The 16,571-nt window shown below is 50.4% G+C and overlaps 5 protein-coding genes across 5 annotated transcripts; 4 read left to right on the plus strand and 1 right to left on the minus strand.

The window, feature by feature from the left end:
• Positions 1-535: 535 nt before the first annotated feature.
• PtrM4_148320 (CDC39, Cell division control protein, negative regulator transcription) lies at positions 536-6,922 on the plus strand (the record flags this gene model as incomplete). The annotated part of the gene is made up of 3 exons (XM_001938699.2): positions 536-836; positions 889-6,803; positions 6,860-6,922. The coding sequence occupies 3 exons, from the start codon at positions 536-538 to the stop codon at positions 6,920-6,922; spliced, it is 6,279 nt and encodes a 2,092-aa protein (XP_001938734.2).
• Positions 6,923-7,720: 798 nt separating this feature from the next.
• On the plus strand, positions 7,721-9,129 carry PtrM4_148330 (uncharacterized protein; the record flags this gene model as incomplete). The annotated part of the gene is made up of 2 exons (XM_066109950.1): positions 7,721-7,744; positions 8,035-9,129. The coding sequence occupies 2 exons, from the start codon at positions 7,721-7,723 to the stop codon at positions 9,127-9,129; spliced, it is 1,119 nt and encodes a 372-aa protein (XP_065959933.1).
• A 2,658-nt stretch (positions 9,130-11,787) lies between these two features.
• PtrM4_148340 (uncharacterized protein) lies at positions 11,788-12,219 on the plus strand (the record flags this gene model as incomplete). Its single annotated transcript, XM_001938697.2, has 1 exon — positions 11,788-12,219. One exon carries the CDS (start codon positions 11,788-11,790, stop codon positions 12,217-12,219), a length of 432 nt encoding a protein of 143 aa, XP_001938732.2.
• Positions 12,220-14,829: 2,610 nt separating this feature from the next.
• Positions 14,830-15,306, plus strand: PtrM4_148350 (uncharacterized protein; the record flags this gene model as incomplete). The annotated part of the gene is made up of 2 exons (XM_066109951.1): positions 14,830-14,878; positions 14,927-15,306. The coding sequence occupies 2 exons, from the start codon at positions 14,830-14,832 to the stop codon at positions 15,304-15,306; spliced, it is 429 nt and encodes a 142-aa protein (XP_065959934.1).
• A 388-nt stretch (positions 15,307-15,694) lies between these two features.
• PtrM4_148360 (uncharacterized protein) lies at positions 15,695-15,883 on the minus strand (the record flags this gene model as incomplete). The annotated part of the gene is made up of 1 exon (XM_066109952.1): positions 15,695-15,883. One exon carries the CDS (start codon positions 15,881-15,883, stop codon positions 15,695-15,697), a length of 189 nt encoding a protein of 62 aa, XP_065959935.1.
• Positions 15,884-16,571: the final 688 nt, after the last annotated feature.

The raw sequence follows: 16,571 nt of genomic DNA on the forward strand, positions 1-16,571 counted from the left end.
CCTATAACGTCGTCATTCCCCGCTCTGCCACCCGCATCTTCGCGCCTTGTTGGTAGCCGCAAGTCTTCGGTTGCCTCATCCACGTCGTCGCCCTACACGCCCGCAGCAGGACAGCAGCTCCCCGCCAGCCAGCTGCTGTCCTCCAGAGGGACCAGGACCATAGCGCCCCAGGCTGCCTCGCAACTGGCTTCCTCCGCCGCCGCCGCTACTCAGGGCGCCGGTGCACAGTCAAACAGCGGCGGAGGAGCCTCCAAGCTTGTCCGCGCCTCGCCCTCGCTTTCCATATCGAGCACCACGGGCTCGCCCAGCACGTCGGCCAATTCCTCTGGCGCTTCATCTCAGAACCTTTCACGCATTGTCATTGCCCAAATCTTCCTCTTGCTGAGTCAATTTGGCCCGGTGAAGGACGACAAAGATCGCGCCAAGTGGGACACGCAAACCGAGCAGATCAGAAAGGTGAGTTTGCCCCCATTGTCTGTGCTTCCCTTTGCCATCGAATTTACTGACGCGCTCCTAGCTGGTCGATTCAAACGGTATGGAGGTCTTCTCAAAGTACTTTCGGCGCGTGTTGCAAAACAATGCCGCCACCATTTTCGGTACCGCCACACGCAGCCCCGATCCTCCCAATGGCAGCTATCAGATCCTCCTCTCAGAAGTACATAAGATACGGCAGGATCCTGAGCAGGCAGACAAGATCGCAGAATCAATTAGCTCCAGCGAGGGCGACTTGTTCCGCGACTTCGACCTAGCAACCTTCCTCTCGCACTTCAAGCTCGACTTGATTTCGAAAACGATGCTCGCACTTGCATGCAGAAAGACAGATCTGCGATCCAAAGGTAGGCATTTGAATCTAAACACCTCACAGAGCTCTGCACTAACGCTCATTAGCCGATGCTGTCCTATCCACAGTAGGCGACGACCTGCTCGTGACCATTGCACAACCGGCCGAAGACGATATGAGCCCTGAATACGTCGCCACCCTTGTCGAACGTCTACTTCAAGATCCACCCCCGGGATGGGATGAGGATAAGAAAATGAGCTTGGCATACGCTGTTCAGATGCACTATCAGCAATTCCAGCAGCCAATTCCACCCGTGGTCGAATCAAAGCTGATACTCGTCGAGCTCACAGACGGCTCGCGAAACCCCCTTGTCAAACTAGTCAAGCAGGCAGGACCACAAGGCACGGCGACCGTCGAAGCATGCAAAGAGGTGCTTGCGTCGGCCGAAACGCGCGACATCAGTTATCAGCAGATTTCCGCTGTTTTACTCTACCTGGCCCTCTCCACTGGCTACAACGCGAAAAACTTTGTAGCCGCGCTACGCGAACACCGGGCCGGACAGCGAATAGACTGGCAAGACGTCGTGCTTGCTTTCGACCGAGACCATCTACACATCGAACGGCATCAGTTCCTCGCCATATACAATGCACTGCTCCCCGTCGCCCAGGACACCGAGAAGTTCGATATACAGGCGCTTTGGGGAGGACAATGGCAGCACAACCTGACGCAGCTGTACTTTGTCGTAGCTTTTCTGTCTAGTACACCGCAAGAGCTGGACGTGACGCAGATTCCCCGATTACGCACCTCGTACTCAATGAAGACATTCGAGAATGCTTCAGAGGACGCCAAGGCCTTTGCGGAACAAGCGGTTAAGCATCCGTTTGTTTCCTTGGACGCAACAGCCGCGCTGTTCAACATGATCTTCCAGACATCAGAGACATATCATGCAGCACAATTGATGAGCATACCCGAACAAGTGATTAATCCTCACACGGCGGAGTTCCTCGTCGCGGCCGCAGCGGTTCCAAAACCATGGGGTGCTTTGCAGGAGCAGGCGTTGAAGCAGCTTTTCGACCCCTATTTCCACAAAAAACTTCCCATCTACAACTTTGTGCTCTATGGGCTCTGGCAACAAGATATGCAGTGGCTCGTTGACAGATTCGTCGATGCCTACAACGCGGACTCCATGACTCTTACCCTGGTCCTTGAGCATGCGGAAGCTAACCACTGGTTAGAGCCACTGATTCGCAGCAATACTGATATCAGCTTAGACCTAGCTGCGCAGGCGCATGCCCGTGGCAAGTTCGAAGTTGAGCCCTGGTTACAGCAAACATTCGACCAGGCTGGGCCACTATTCCGTCGCATCTTGACCAACTTCCTAAGTGCGCGCGCCCAAGAAGAAATGCAGCGTGTACGAGACGACCATCAGCCCCTCAGTCTTCCTTTGGCTGTGAAGACAGTCTATCCGCTGCTTTGGTTTCTTGCAGAATGTGGCCTACCCGAGCATGAGCTGCTGCCCTTGCAGCGAAACTGTATCCAAGCCTATCCTCGGTTGATAAACTACGGCGAAGGCGTGGATGACGTAATCGATGCGAATGGCCAAAACGGTAATGCGCTTCCAGAAGATGCCGACAAGAAGATGCAAGAGCACTTCAAGAACATGTACAGCGGCGAGAGCGATGTCAGGGACATCATCTCTGCACTAAAAAAGTACAAAGAATCCCGCGATCCCGCTGATCAGGACCTCTTTGCGTGCATGATTCATGGCCTCTTCGACGAGTACAACTGTTTTGGGGAATACCCGCTAGAAGCATTAGCAACCACTGCTGTACTTTTCGGGGGTATCATCAACTTCAACCTTCTATCGCGAATTGCACTTCAAGTTGGACTGGCAATGGTTTTAGAAGCCGTGCAGGAGTTCCGACCTGAAGATAGTATGTACAAGTTCGGGCTCCAGGCACTCATTCACTTCTCAAACCGACTATCTGAATGGCCCAACTACTGCGACCAGCTTCTCATTGTTCCTGGGCTCCAAGGAACTGAAATATTCGTCAAGGCTGAGGAAGTTGTGGGTCAACAAGTCGGAGAGGTGAACGGTGACGGACATAACGGCATAGGCCTGACGAACGGTAATGGCATCGAGGATACCATCCACCAAGAACCTGCCATACCCAAGTTCACATGCCTCTATGTTGATCCACCACTCCGTCCGGAGCTGTACGAGGACCCTGACGAGGAGGTTCAAGACAAAGTATTGTTTGTACTGAACAATGTGTCCGAACGTAACTTGCGCGACAAGATCAACGACCTCACTGAAGCTGTCGAGGAGAGGCATCACCAGTGGTTTGCGAATTACCTGGTTGAGGAGCGTGCCAAGATGCAGCCCAACTTCCAGCAGTTGTATCTCGATATGCTCGAGCTATTCAACGACAAGATGCTCTGGGCAGAAGTGCTTCGCGAGACATACGCAAGCGTCATTCGCATGCTCAACACTGACTCTACGCTGGGTTCTACCGAACGTGGTCATCTGAAGAATTTGGGCTCCTGGCTCGGATCTCTGACCATCGCCCGGGACCAGCCGATCAAGTTCCGAAACATCTCGTTCAAAGATCTGTTGCACGAAGGCTACGATACAGACCGTCTGCTGCTCGTGATACCTTTTACTTGCAAGGTCCTGGTGCAGGCTGCCAAGTCCACAATATTCAAGCCTCCTAATCCATGGTTGACAGAGATGCTGGGGGTGCTTATGGAACTCTATCACTTTGCCGACCTGAAACTCAACCAGAAATTTGAGATTGAAGTACTCTGCAAAGGCTTGGAGCTCGACCACAAGGATATCGATCCGACAAACACTATCCGAGGACGACCCCCAGCGGATGAGGAGTTCTTGGGTGCGATGGTCACCGACGGCATGGAAGCGTTTGGAGATCTTTCCATCATGAGCCTGAACCGTGGCGCAAGAGGTCCCAACGAACGCTTCTCGTCTGCTGCAATCACAGCAGCTCTGCCAGACTTTACCAACCAGCTCCAATACCCACCACCCGGAAATGGCGCAGTTCCTCCAGCAGCACTAAAGAAGATTTTCCTTACTGCGGTCAATCAAGCTATACAGGAGATTATTGCGCCAGTAGTGGAACGCTCTGTTACTATTGCCGCTATCTCAACGTCGCAATTGATCAACAAGGATTTCGCTATGGAACCAGACGAGGAGAAGCTTCGCAATGCGGCGCACACTGTGGTCAAGGCTCTATCTGGCGCCCTAGCTCTCGTCACCTGCAAAGAGCCTCTACGCATGAGTATTCAGAACAACATTCGCGTAACAGCAAGAGATCTGCCCGACCAAGGACTTCCCGAGGGCCATATCCTTATGTTTGTCAACGACAACCTCGACCTTGTCTGCAACACTGTAGAGCAGGCTGCTGAGATGTCATCTCTCGCTGAGATAGATATGCAAATCGAGGACGCAGTTCGCATGCGGCGAATGTTCCGCAGTTCCCGTCCCAATGAGGCTTTCAAGGACGCCAACATCAGCCCCTGGGCCTTTTACATCCCTGAGCCGTACAGGCAGATGCCGGGTGGCTTGAACAGGGAACAGCTGTCCATTTACGAAGAGTTTGGTAGACAGTCGCGGGGTGCTCCGCACGTTAACAATCCTTCCCAGGATGGGGGTCGGCAGCTTCCAGACGTACTTCAAGACCAATTTGCGGCGGCAGTGCCAAACCTTCCCACTCCAGGTGCTGCACCGGCAGAGCCTCGACAACCAGCACAACAGCCTCGGCTTCAGAACCTCCAAGCACCCCATACAGCCTTAACGCAACAGCAACAACCAAATGGCTACATGGAGGCTCCTGGTCTGGAACGTGGGCAGCGTGGCACGGACGATCTTCTTATTGAACTTACCCGCGTCGTCAAGGAAGCACCAGAAGAACGCATAAGCGACCTTCAGCCGGGAAGCAGCAACGTCCACCAAGTTTTCGATCAACTCGTTTCTAGCGTTGAGTATGCTGGACCTAATAAGGAAAACCTTGCATTCCGCATTGCCGGTCAAGTGACTAATCATCTTTTTTCCGACTCCTTAAGCCGTTTGGAAGTCGAGGTTATGGCACATCTTTTGAGCCACCTGTGCCAGTTGTCCGTGCAGACTTCCCGTCAAGTGCTGATGTGGTTGGCCACCCTCCATGAAGACGACCGCATCTTCAAGTCTACCGTTATGGTGGCTCTTATGGAAGTCAACCTTATGGATATGCATCGCCTGAACACGACCATTGCAAAGGCCATTCAGGATCGCCGCGTCGCTGCGGTAGAAATGCTCTCTAGCTTGATGGACGAGCTCATATTGAATGAGCACCCGAGTGCTTTCCGTGCGGACTTTGCCATGTCTATTGATGCTCTTACCGTCTGGTTAGCAGAAGAGCCTACCTTCGAACTTGGCAAACGCATTCTCGCCAACCTGCAGGCACCGTCCAACGAGCAGTTACTGACCCCTCCAGCGACCGGGCATAAGGACCAGCTCGAGTATGTATTCGATGAGTGGGTACATCTCCAAATGGAAAGCATGCCAAAGAAGACGGTGGGCGCTTTCATCTACCAGCTCCACCAGCAGAAGGTCATGGAGACTCAAGAATCTTCCATAATATTCATTCGGACCTGCATTGATGCCTCCGTAGTCGCGTACGAGCAGGAACATTCGCTTCCGTTTGGCAGTGGCAACGAAGACATTGCAACTGTCAAGATTGATGCGCTTGGACGACTGATCGTCGATCTCGTTGTCTATCAAGGCGAGCAGGGTGAGCAAGGCGGACCGGTCAAGGAGAACAAAGCGAAATACCTGGATCAGATACTCGTCGTGGTCGTCCTCGTTCTCTGCAATCATCACAACACCCGAGGAGACGCCTTCTGCCAAAAGGTCTTCTTCAGGCTCTTCTCTGCTATCCTGTTCCACCTTAACGATGCGGTCAAGGAAGAGGCTTTAGAAGACCAAAAGGCAGACGTTTTCCTTGCAGTGGCTAGAGCTCTCCTAGCTCTCCAGCCTTTGCGCGTTCAGAGATTCACCTTTGCGTGGCTTTCACTGGTGGCACACCGCATCTTCATTCCTGCCATGTTAGAAGAGGGTCAAGACGACAAGCGGTGGGATGCGTACGCTCAGCTTGTGGAGACGCTTCTGACTTTTACTGGAAAGCTCATCAAGCCAACGGGAGAAACAATTATGGCTCAACAATTCTACCGTGGTGTCCTGCGAGTTTTGTTAGTTGTACACCACGACTTTCCTGAGTTTCTGGTCGAGAACCACTTTCGCTTTTGCAACAGCATTCCTATGCACTGCACACAGCTTCGAAACCTAATTGTTAGTGCATATCCTTCAACGATCCTTGAAATGCCAGACCCGTTTACCGCAGGACTGAAGGCAGACCGTCTGGAGCATGATCTCCAAGCCCCGGTCATACGTGCCGATATCGCACACATCCTTTCGGAGGCGGGCATCAAAGGCGCCATCGACAACCTGCTCAAGGGTTCAGAGCTGAAGAACCAGGATGTTGACAAGGTCCGTCAAGCAGTGTACTATCCGGAGGCCAAGTCTGCCGGTTTCGAGCTCGTCCCAACGACTGCGAACCCGAAGCTGATACACGCAATCACTCTGTACATTGGCATTTCAACTTTAGGCGCTGGTTCAGCCAGTGCGCCTATCTTTGACGCCGAGAGCCCAGCTACGAAGGCTATTGAGAGGCTTGTAAAGGACTTGCACCCTGAAGCGAGGTTCCACTTCATAAGTGCAATTGCGAACCAGCTGCGATTCCCCAACACACACACTCATTTCTACAGCTACACGCTGCTGCACCTCTTCGGGCCGCCGAACGACGACTCGTTGGCTCTGGAGATTCAAGAGACAATCATCCGAGTGCTGTTGGAGCGCCTGTTGGTCCACCGCCCGCACCCATGGGGCCTCATCATCACCTTGCTGGAGATTCTTAAGAACCGTACATACGGGTTCTGGGACCTGCCGTTTGTCAAAGCGGCACCTGAAGTACGTATGCGCCTAAAGAACACACTGACCAGCAATGCTAATTCACTGTCTTCTAGGTTGAACGGCTTCTCAACGCCCTCTTTACTCATGCTCAGCAGAGCCCACGACCGCTAGCCTAAGACGCTAGCGACGAACAACTCTCCACCACTGCACTACCTGGGCTATAAAGTCCTGGTACTCTTTGGTCTCTACCACATGACAGTCATTCTTTTCCTACTCAACCTAATCGCTTTTCTACTTGATCATTTGGCTTTTCACGATGACTGCTTGTGGGAACCATGCACTCCTTTGGGCTGGCCAGCAAAAACAACAACAAGGGATACCATGGACGACTGTATGTGGAAACAGAGAGGAAAACTAAACATGGTCAGGGATGGAGTCGTAGGGAAATGATGATGATGCTCATTCAGGATTTCTTTGTAATCGTTTTCCCGTCTGTCTGTCTAGGTCGGGAGTGGGGACTACGATATAAAAAAGCAACGGAGTTTTCTTTGCGGAATATGGAACTTGGGGGTTATTTCTAATCCGTCCGTCACACAACGGCGATACCAGCGTTTAACTAGTCACATGTCTTGCTGCGCATTCTTGTAGAATAGCATTTGCTCGGCGAACAACTTTGTATCTTGGGCGCGTGGGAGAGGATGACAACTGGGGTGGGTGGGTCCCAAGACGGGTATGTAACGCTTATACCGGCGTCACGTGCATACTGTGTAGGATATTATCATGAATGGTGTTTTTTCGTTTTTGTCTATGGATGTTTCTCTCGACTTGTTTGCATGGTGAGGAAGCCCTGTAAAAGTGGGGAGGGAAGTTCGACGAGGAGCACTTTAAAGTTCTGTTAGGTGACGATATCAAAGTCATTCCCTATCATTGTTTGGTATTGTTTAGGAGCGGTAGTTTTGGGAGTCGCTGTCCTAATGCGGTTGACTGTACATGCGCGCGTAAGATACCTTCACTTTCACTTTCATCACTCCACGTTCAGAAACCGGGCTAGACTGCAGGCTTCTCTCTCACCTGTCCACCTTGCTGCTGCTCACCTCGACTACCTTGACCTCTCTCAACTCTCCAGCTTTACGACGCACATTATCCTGTCACAACTTTACCTTACTACTACACATTACCTTACTGCACCTACACCACCATCTTCATCGATATCATGTCTTCCAGTTCAAACATTACCTCACGATACCCTGTCGCATATTTTTTATGTGACGTAACGCTTACAGGCAAGATTCTCAAGGCCCTCTTAGGCCTAGACAAGGTGCCTAGGCTGCGAACGGCGCAGATCACAGGCTTCCGGCGGGGGATGGGCGACAGCGGCGCAAACGTCGTTGTCTATGACGGCTCAAACTTTGGTGAGTTACGGGCAGAGGACATGCTTTCTGGCGTTGTCTTTTTTGCGTCATCGTCTGTGGACGAGGAGAAATTGATACGGTACACTGGACACACCGGGGACCTAAGGGCTACAGAAATCAGGGTGTCGTGCAGCAGCTTATCAGGTAATACGGACAAGACGAAGACGATTGTGGGGCGGGTGTTTATGGAGGAAGGCGAGGGCGAGAACAGGATTTACACGAGGCGTGCGTCTATCCCGCAGAGATCTTTTGGGGGATCAATGGCAGTAGAAGAGCTAAGTCAGGCGGGTGATATCTCCGGAGAAGAAGACTGGGAGGAAGAGGCTAAAGTTGCGAGAGGGAGGAAGGAAGTCGGCCACAACCAAGCCGGCTACGAAGGAGACTCTGACGCAACCTTGATAGCTGTTGAGAACTCAACACATCTACGTTCGCTTTCTGCTTCGTTTGTCCATAAGAACGAAGTGAGCCTGGGGTTCTTCAAGGTCAGCGGCGCATCAGATACCGCGGTTGTCGAGTCCTCTGCCGAAGACGAGGTCGAAACCCAAGCACCCGACAACATGTCTGGGGATACCGAGGATGTCTACAAAGCCTTCTGCGCCCAGCAAATCAACTCGCATACCAACGTGTTAGCAAATACCGGGGCTGTCGAGGAAGCCGATGACGCTAAGGATATCGACCTAGGCACTGACATCGCGCCAGCGGAGAGCATCCTATCTGCGGGGATGTCTAATGAAGCCAACATTAGCAAGAATGATCAAGAGGACATCTCAACCCCCAAAGAGAAGTCGTGGGCACCTACTATCCCCTGGCGCAAGGAACTGGCGACTTCACCTGTCCGTCCCACTATGACACTACCGCAAGCTCCAAGCGCATCCACCGTCAAGTTCCGCAAGGCTGGTGGAGCTATTAGAAACCTTGTCGATATGTTCGAGGGCTTGTCTTCCAAGTCTACCCCGGAGAAGAGCTCCTAAGCATCACGACCAGTCTGTTGTCGGGCAATGTAATGTCGACTTTTTTTTCAAGGGTAGCGGTGGAGAAAGGGTACATGAGTTTTCTGGTTCTTATGGGAGTCCTTCATTGATCGGAACAAAGGGGTCAGGCGCAGGCAAGTGCAAGTGCGAGGCGCATCTAAGGGGGAGGTGACGACTTCCACTTTTGTATCTCTGCATTGCGTCCTGTACAGAATCTAAAAAGTCTGCTTCAGGTCAGGTTTCAGCATAGTCTGTCGCTCGAAAATAAAATTTGCTGTTTTGTTTTTATCTGATTGTCTGCTGTCACGTTGGAACTAACTACATTGTTATTTGCTTTACCTACCACTGTGTATGCATTCCCCTGCATCAGCTTACGACACTTGCCCACTTTGAAAAGCTTTTATCTCAATATTTGACCCTGAGAATTTCTACTGGTGCTTAGCCGTAATAGAGGTCCAGTAAGACTCTTGTCATGATCATTACACCGATGTCATTCCAGTGACGTGGTGCTGGCTGCGCTATTTTGAGTTGACCCAGCTACAAGCAAACAACCAGAAATGGTGCGATACTAATGCATAATAGCCTTGCACGAAGAGCAATAGACGTCTATGGCAGGTCGAACGGCCGACTGACAGAATCTAGGGGCTGTCTTCGGCTGCAGCGGGTACACAACTCCAATATCTGTAGGTACAACAACCTTGTTTCTATAGTTTTTCTTCGTCTTTTTAATCATTTATTACTCTGCGTACGGAAAGGCTATAAACTTAGGGTCTCCTTCCAAGTGTGGCGGCCCACTGTGGACTGCGTCAAAGCCCTTGATATAGTGACGCACCAACTTCGCGGTCGCAAGAACTTACACCCGCTTACATCACTGCGGCCGTATTAACCATTGCAATCATCCAAAATCTTTTCTTAGGCAACGTCACAACACCATAAATAATAGTTTCAGTGCGAACCACAAGTCTACTCCGGACGATCAGGGATGGTGATGCAGGGAAAAGGCATGGTGGTCTCTCTGGGAGCTGCCGATGAGGTATTAGAGAAACGATCAACAGCCTCACATAACGCTCACATGATAACGATTACGGTTATTCGACAAATGATTTATCGTCGTACCCTGACCTGGCCAAAATCGTGTGTGTAACCCGATTCGGATACGCTAAAAGCAACATATAAGGTCAAAATACGACAAAGACAACCCTCTAGAAGCCTCAACACTTGATTACGACCCCGATAACTTCATGTTACCGGTTTATGCAACATACGCCATTACAATGTCTATTTAATTTGAGACAAGCGTACCTAGGTACTCAACACTAAAAGAGTGCGGAAAAGTCCTTTTATTTCATTCCATATTCTCTCCCTCATCTCTTCCTTCCTGCACACAGGTACTGTGACAGGATTCACTCGTTTAACGTCTGAATATTTATGTTACTCCGTTTTTGATTATACTCTTTTCATCGAATACGGCTTGCTCTGGAGCTTGGAGTTTCCCTTTCACCGCTACGACTGTAGAGACAGCAGGAGTCAGTGAAAGTAGATACATCGCACATTACGATTACAATCACAGGTAAGAAGCATTTTAAGCGTATTAATAGCTTGTTCTAACTAGTAAGTGCGTATTCTAGGAGCTGATGAAGCATTTTCTTCTTAGGTTCATTATTGAGGTCTCCTGGTGAATCACCCTCACACTACCGATACTGCCTGCATACGCAATCATGGGGCAACAAAACTCCTCAACCAGATCAGAACGGCCTATTACCTACAGTGTTAACCCCCTGTCTCTCAAGAAGAAGCTGCATCAGTTGCGACAGCTTCAATATCTTCAGCGCTTTAAAGAGCTACAAGTCAGTAATCGCCACATCCCGGAGATCAACGCGGGCGCCGAACTGTTGATACTGGACTCTCTCAAAGCCATCGAAGTTGTTTCGGAGTTCCTTTGGCCTCAAAATTCATGGTTTATATCGACCACTTCTAGCGGGTGTTTTCGCAATATGTATCTGCAGGTATGCCCAGAACAGGAAAGATATCATCCCCTCAAACCCTGACTACTTCATAGGGCCACGAAAGGAGCAAAACCAATATCAGCAAGCGCGCCTTGATCTTGATTAGCAAGACCGATGAAACCTCAAGTCCTTGCTTGACAGTAACGCTGCTTGGACAACAAGACCGACTCGAGTTCGAAGTTCGTGAGCTCAAAGACATGTACAGCTTGTTTAGAGCGACGCTTGATAGCGAGTATACCTATGAATATAATTGTCTTACCAAATATCAAGGAAGTCTATCTACGACATATCATCAGATGGTCCAACAGCAGCCTCAGATTTGCAGCAAAAATGTCCCGAAAGACCGGTATAAGCTTCGATATCTTAAGAAAGAGAGGCCAAGCGACAGGAGGACCTTCCAGGGCAGATTAATCACCGGTCGCTTGACCAATTTCCACTGCTTAGGCCAAGTAGATCGCTTCCGCGTCGGCCAAGTAGACTCAATTGCGAAACCATTCAATCACCTCATTCCTTCTCCATCCGCCTCGTTACCTATCGATCAGCTGGGCATCTTCTTCCTCCAACGGGCCACCATGAGACTCCCCAGGATCTCATCGTCGTTATGTGCCCAGACGACTTGCAGGCTGGTATTAATTATAGAACTCTGAGTACAATGGTCGATGCCGCGGCCGATTTGCTTGAAAAAGAGGGTGGGAGTCCACTTGCCACCGAATTACGCAAGTTCCGTATCAGTTGTATGAGTGCTTATGACTTTCTTTCGAGACATCCGTCAAATCGAGGAGCTTGCGACAAAAACGATAAGATGATCATTTCCTGCGTCCAGAAGGTCACCAATACCGTCATGGTCTCGAAGCACATTGTAGGGCAGGCACAGACGACGTGGATGGTCAGCATTCAACACCAGACGAAAGGCCCCTACCCTCCGGACGAAACTGCATCTGATCCTCAGGATTCTGATTCCGACAATAGGGGTGATAATACTAGTCTTGATTTCCTGCCATCTCCCAACCCCGAAAACAGGAAGAGGAAATCGCGTTCGCTAGTACTACGCTGGCTTGGTCTCAAGAAGCCGAAACGGGGCTAAAGGCGGACAAACCGGTAGCATGGATGTCTTGCAACATGTCCAGCACACTTCCAGTAAGTTCATGTCCTCGTCCCATCTACAATTACTGGCCGTGCTCCTGACTGATGGTCCTGGTGCAGGCACTTTCGCGCAAAAGATCCCACTATAACGCCCTGAGCAATAGCCGCTTTTCCATCTCTCCATTCCAATATGTGTACTTCATTACCGATCGTAAATGCTCTTTTCGCCTCGCCTCGAACCAACCCTGAATCACAGTGCCTCCACCTGGGTGACATGAAATACTTAACAGTGTTGGTGAGCAACTAACAGGCATGTCTGGCGAATACAGTGGCCTTTGTACACTAGTATGTCAAGTATTTTATGTCACCCGGGTGCCCCCATGTTTTTTTCTTTATCTTCGATTGCCCTTTTTAGTAGCCTACCGCTCTCTGCTCCGCACTCATGGAGTAGTATCTCGGTCTCGGCTTCATCCTTGGTCGGCGTTGTTGGCTCATTCCATCTACCTCGCGCTCTATCCTCAGCATCTCGCGCACCTTACCGTCGAAGGTGACGATGATCTGGAAGGGGACTTGTGGCGAGGATATGGTGGAGGAGCTGGAGGAGGAGGATGAATCAAAGTACGATCCTCCTGATGACGACGTCGGTGAGGTGGGCGTGTTGAGTGGCGATTCGCAGCGCTGAGCATGGGGTTGTGCGTCCATTTCGGGTATTTTTTGTATGCCGATCTCACGCGTTGTTGTTTGTTGTTGAGAAAGGGTCGGGCCGTAGATTGATGTCGCGGTGGGGCTTGAGAGTTTGGTTCGAGTATGGTATTGTGGTACAAACGTTCCTTGTTGACGATGATAATGATAAGGCCAAGTGATTTTGTTTGGGTTTGTTGAGTGGAGTAGTGGCTTTAATTTGGTCTGGTTGTCAAGGTCGCAAGGGGAGAGAGGCGACGTAAGACAAGGTAAGGCAGAATTGAATGCTCGGGGCTCTTAGACTTTAGGGCCGGTGCGGGACGATGGGAAAGCTGCGTAGGCCCTGTCAGTTTGTTTCATTGGGGATCATGCTTGGTACATGTGTCTGGGCCCGCCCCGGCGGAGTTGCTGCCAACAACATACCCACGGTCTCTCCTCTTTTCCAGTCCGTACTCTGGGCCTCGTACCCGGTCGGAGTTTTCTCGTAATCAATACAAATGTGATGCAAATAAGTAACTATGCCGGGCTCTGATCGACGTTGCTCAAATATATTTCTTTGTATAACCCTGAAGTTTGCTTCTGTTCGGGAAAACCTTTTTTATCATCAGTTGTTATTACTACCTCCTATATGCAAATCCAAATGTGGGCTGCGCTCTATAGGAAAACCGCGTCAGCGCTCGCATCGTCATCTCGGAGGCCCACTGTGGAACTGGTGGTTAGGCCAGCCGAGACCTTCCGCTGCGCCGTGGTCCAACCGTGGTTCAAGAGGCTCGTTAGGCGGTCATGTGGCTGGTGCGTTACTATGTATAGACACCGGACAAAGTACGTACTGCTGCGCTACTGTTTAGAAGCCATCAAAATACGTGGCGATGGACAGTGTTAGGACCGAAAAAGGTCTTGTAAACGACAGGTGATTGCTTGTGTTAAGGGCTCAATACGAAAAGTGCGGATCAACCTTTTCCGCCACGTTGGGGCAGTGCAGCACCCACGGGTCCGAAGCGGGGGAGATGAGGAAACCCCTGGTTGTCAGGTGGTGAGACAATTTCTTGCGCCGTGCGGAGGGCAACTTGGGCGCATTGTTTTGTTTCTTGAGATGAAGGAGGGGATCGCCTTGTGTGTTTTACAGTGGTTTGGTGGGTACCCCTTCGGGAATTGGTGGGTGCTGGTCGGATGGCGAGCCGGGTAGTCTCGATCTCCCACTTTTCGATGCCTTCTAGACCTGACAAACTGCAAATCGCGACTTTTACGGTAGGCGAATACCTATCGCATTATTTTATGATCATTCACCGATATCGCGTATCGGTTCATTGTACTGCGAGGCACCGCGTCGTAATCTCCGACGTCCTTCCCAAACATGCATGGTTCCAAGGCTTGTGGAAACCCCGAGTTCACAACACCATCGATATTTCGTCACGATCTGGCGTACTGTATGCCTGACCTGCGTTTCCATGTCCACATTCTCTGCATGGCTTGCCTGCGCAGATCTCTTCGTATACACCGTTCTACTGTTAGTAATGCATCGCTAATGCCGCCCTGCATCCAACCCCGCCATTCACATCACCAAGCGCCGTTTGACCTGCAGATGCGGCCTCCAGAATGACGCCAACACTATGAGTGCGATGCCATGCACGGTAACCTTAAGTGAACATCAAATGTAGCCAAGGTTACAAGCTGCATGGTGGGCAGGGCTTAGATTGCCCGGTTACCCGTCTTGTCTCCGCGGCGGTAGCTCGTTCACGACTTGGTTGGAGAAAAGCCGATGACGTTAGATTTTTGGGACTTATCATGTTTCTCTGTTCAAGTGGTAATTCCTGGGTAAGTTGGTTTGATAAGTAAAGAGTGTGTTTCATCTTTAAATCATGGCAGTTTGCTATTTTGTTGAGTGTTGAGCATTGTCTACTTGACACCGGTTATACCAAGGTGCACCGAAATGGAGAAAACCAGTAGGCAGGAGCAAGGGGATGTCTCTCAGCATCGGAGTACGTCACATCTACCATTCCTAGGTAACCCACCACTTATCTCGATAGCGAGACACTCGACGGGCAACATATCTTCACCTCAAGATATGCCATCATCTCGCAAGCGCGCAGATTCACACCAGACCCACATATCGACACCACCACGAGCACTACAGTCATCCGATTCACGCCAACAGGCAGTCATTTCTGCCTATCTAAGATCCTCATACAATGACGATGATGCGCGAAGTCCGAACAGGTTATCATCAGCTGAACACCAATACACGCCTTCGTCAGCCCACCACTCCCAACAAGGCGCGATCAGGCGAATAAGTGGGAATTTCAACGCTCCAACAGATATTGAGCTAGAACGTCACAAAGACCACAAGAAAGGAGCGCGTGCTATACGAAAGCTGAAGAACACAATCAAGGGTTTGGCCAAGGCGTGAGGTTGGTAATTCAATGAGTACCTGCTTTTCTCTCCTGCTTACGCGCAATACCCGTGTCGTAACCTGCCATATTCCACGCATTGTCCGCCCCGTAGACCCAGATACCCAACATTCTTGCCAGGTTTGCTTGTTTCAAAGTACATGATCTAGGCCGATTTCCAGGGCTGTTTTGAGCAACACGGCACGCGGGTGACATCATCGCGGCTCCGCGCCACCATCCGTCCTTGGCTTCCTCCACGCCAACGTGCAACCTAGTAGCCTTTATGACAGCAGTACCACTTTATTAGATTCTTAGTACAATAGCCTTTGAATTTCTTACTGGTAATAGGGTTCATACCGAGTTGGAACAATAAGTATCAAAATTACAATGGTCGGTCTCTGCAATCCTTTAAAACCTGTTGTTGCTTAGGTCGTAGCCGGGGTCGCAGGCCCATCTTGTGTCGGGGTAAATGCATCTATTAGCCGGCTGCTGGCATGTGCCCTGGATAGTATGCAATATTCCAGTCTTGGGGCATGGGTTTTTCAAGGCTTTGCTGAGCCCCACAAAGAGCACAACGACGAATATCTTGAGTTGCATTGCGTTGGTAGTATTAGGTAATAGGTATGTGATATTCCAGAACGAATGGCGTGTAAAGAGAAAGCCGATGAAAAGAAGCGAATTCAAAACATCACCCAACTATATGCTCTCCTGTGGGACTTCTACGGTGTTACTCCATATTGTAAATTTACCCAACAAGAGTGAATAAGGCGAGTAAACTAGCAGACCTGTTCTAGCCCTTCTCTCGGGTCAGCCCCCGTTCCATACTTCCCCAGGTATCCCGTCTGAGGAGGAAGGACTGTAAGTATACACGGCATTGGTGATGAGTGTGCTAAACTGAGGAGGGTTGGTTCCTAAGCGAACAGAACATGTATTTTGCCCAAGTAGAAGTCACTTCATACTGGTGCAGGAAGCCTGGGGGCAGGAAGCCTGGGGACGGCACGGCGTTATTTTATAGTTCTTTTCAGGGGAAAGGTCAACCTGCATGCTCAACTTGAGATTAGTTTGGGTTGGGTTGGGTTGGGGTATCACACAACCTTGGAATATTGTGCCGAATACAAAAATCAGACGCTCTGAAAGTAAATCAATAATTACCTAAGCGATATCGTACCTCAACTCTGGTGGCATTTTTGCTGCCTTGTAAGAATTCCATAGAAGACATTATCAGGTAAGGTCTGTAGCCACTCGATTCCTTGCCCGTTTTGGAATGCGGTGGCTGGGTCATGAT

This window comes from Pyrenophora tritici-repentis, chromosome 9 (assembly GCF_003171515.1).
Source record: "Pyrenophora tritici-repentis strain M4 chromosome 9, whole genome shotgun sequence".
NCBI lineage: Eukaryota > Fungi > Ascomycota > Dothideomycetes > Pleosporales > Pleosporaceae > Pyrenophora > Pyrenophora tritici-repentis.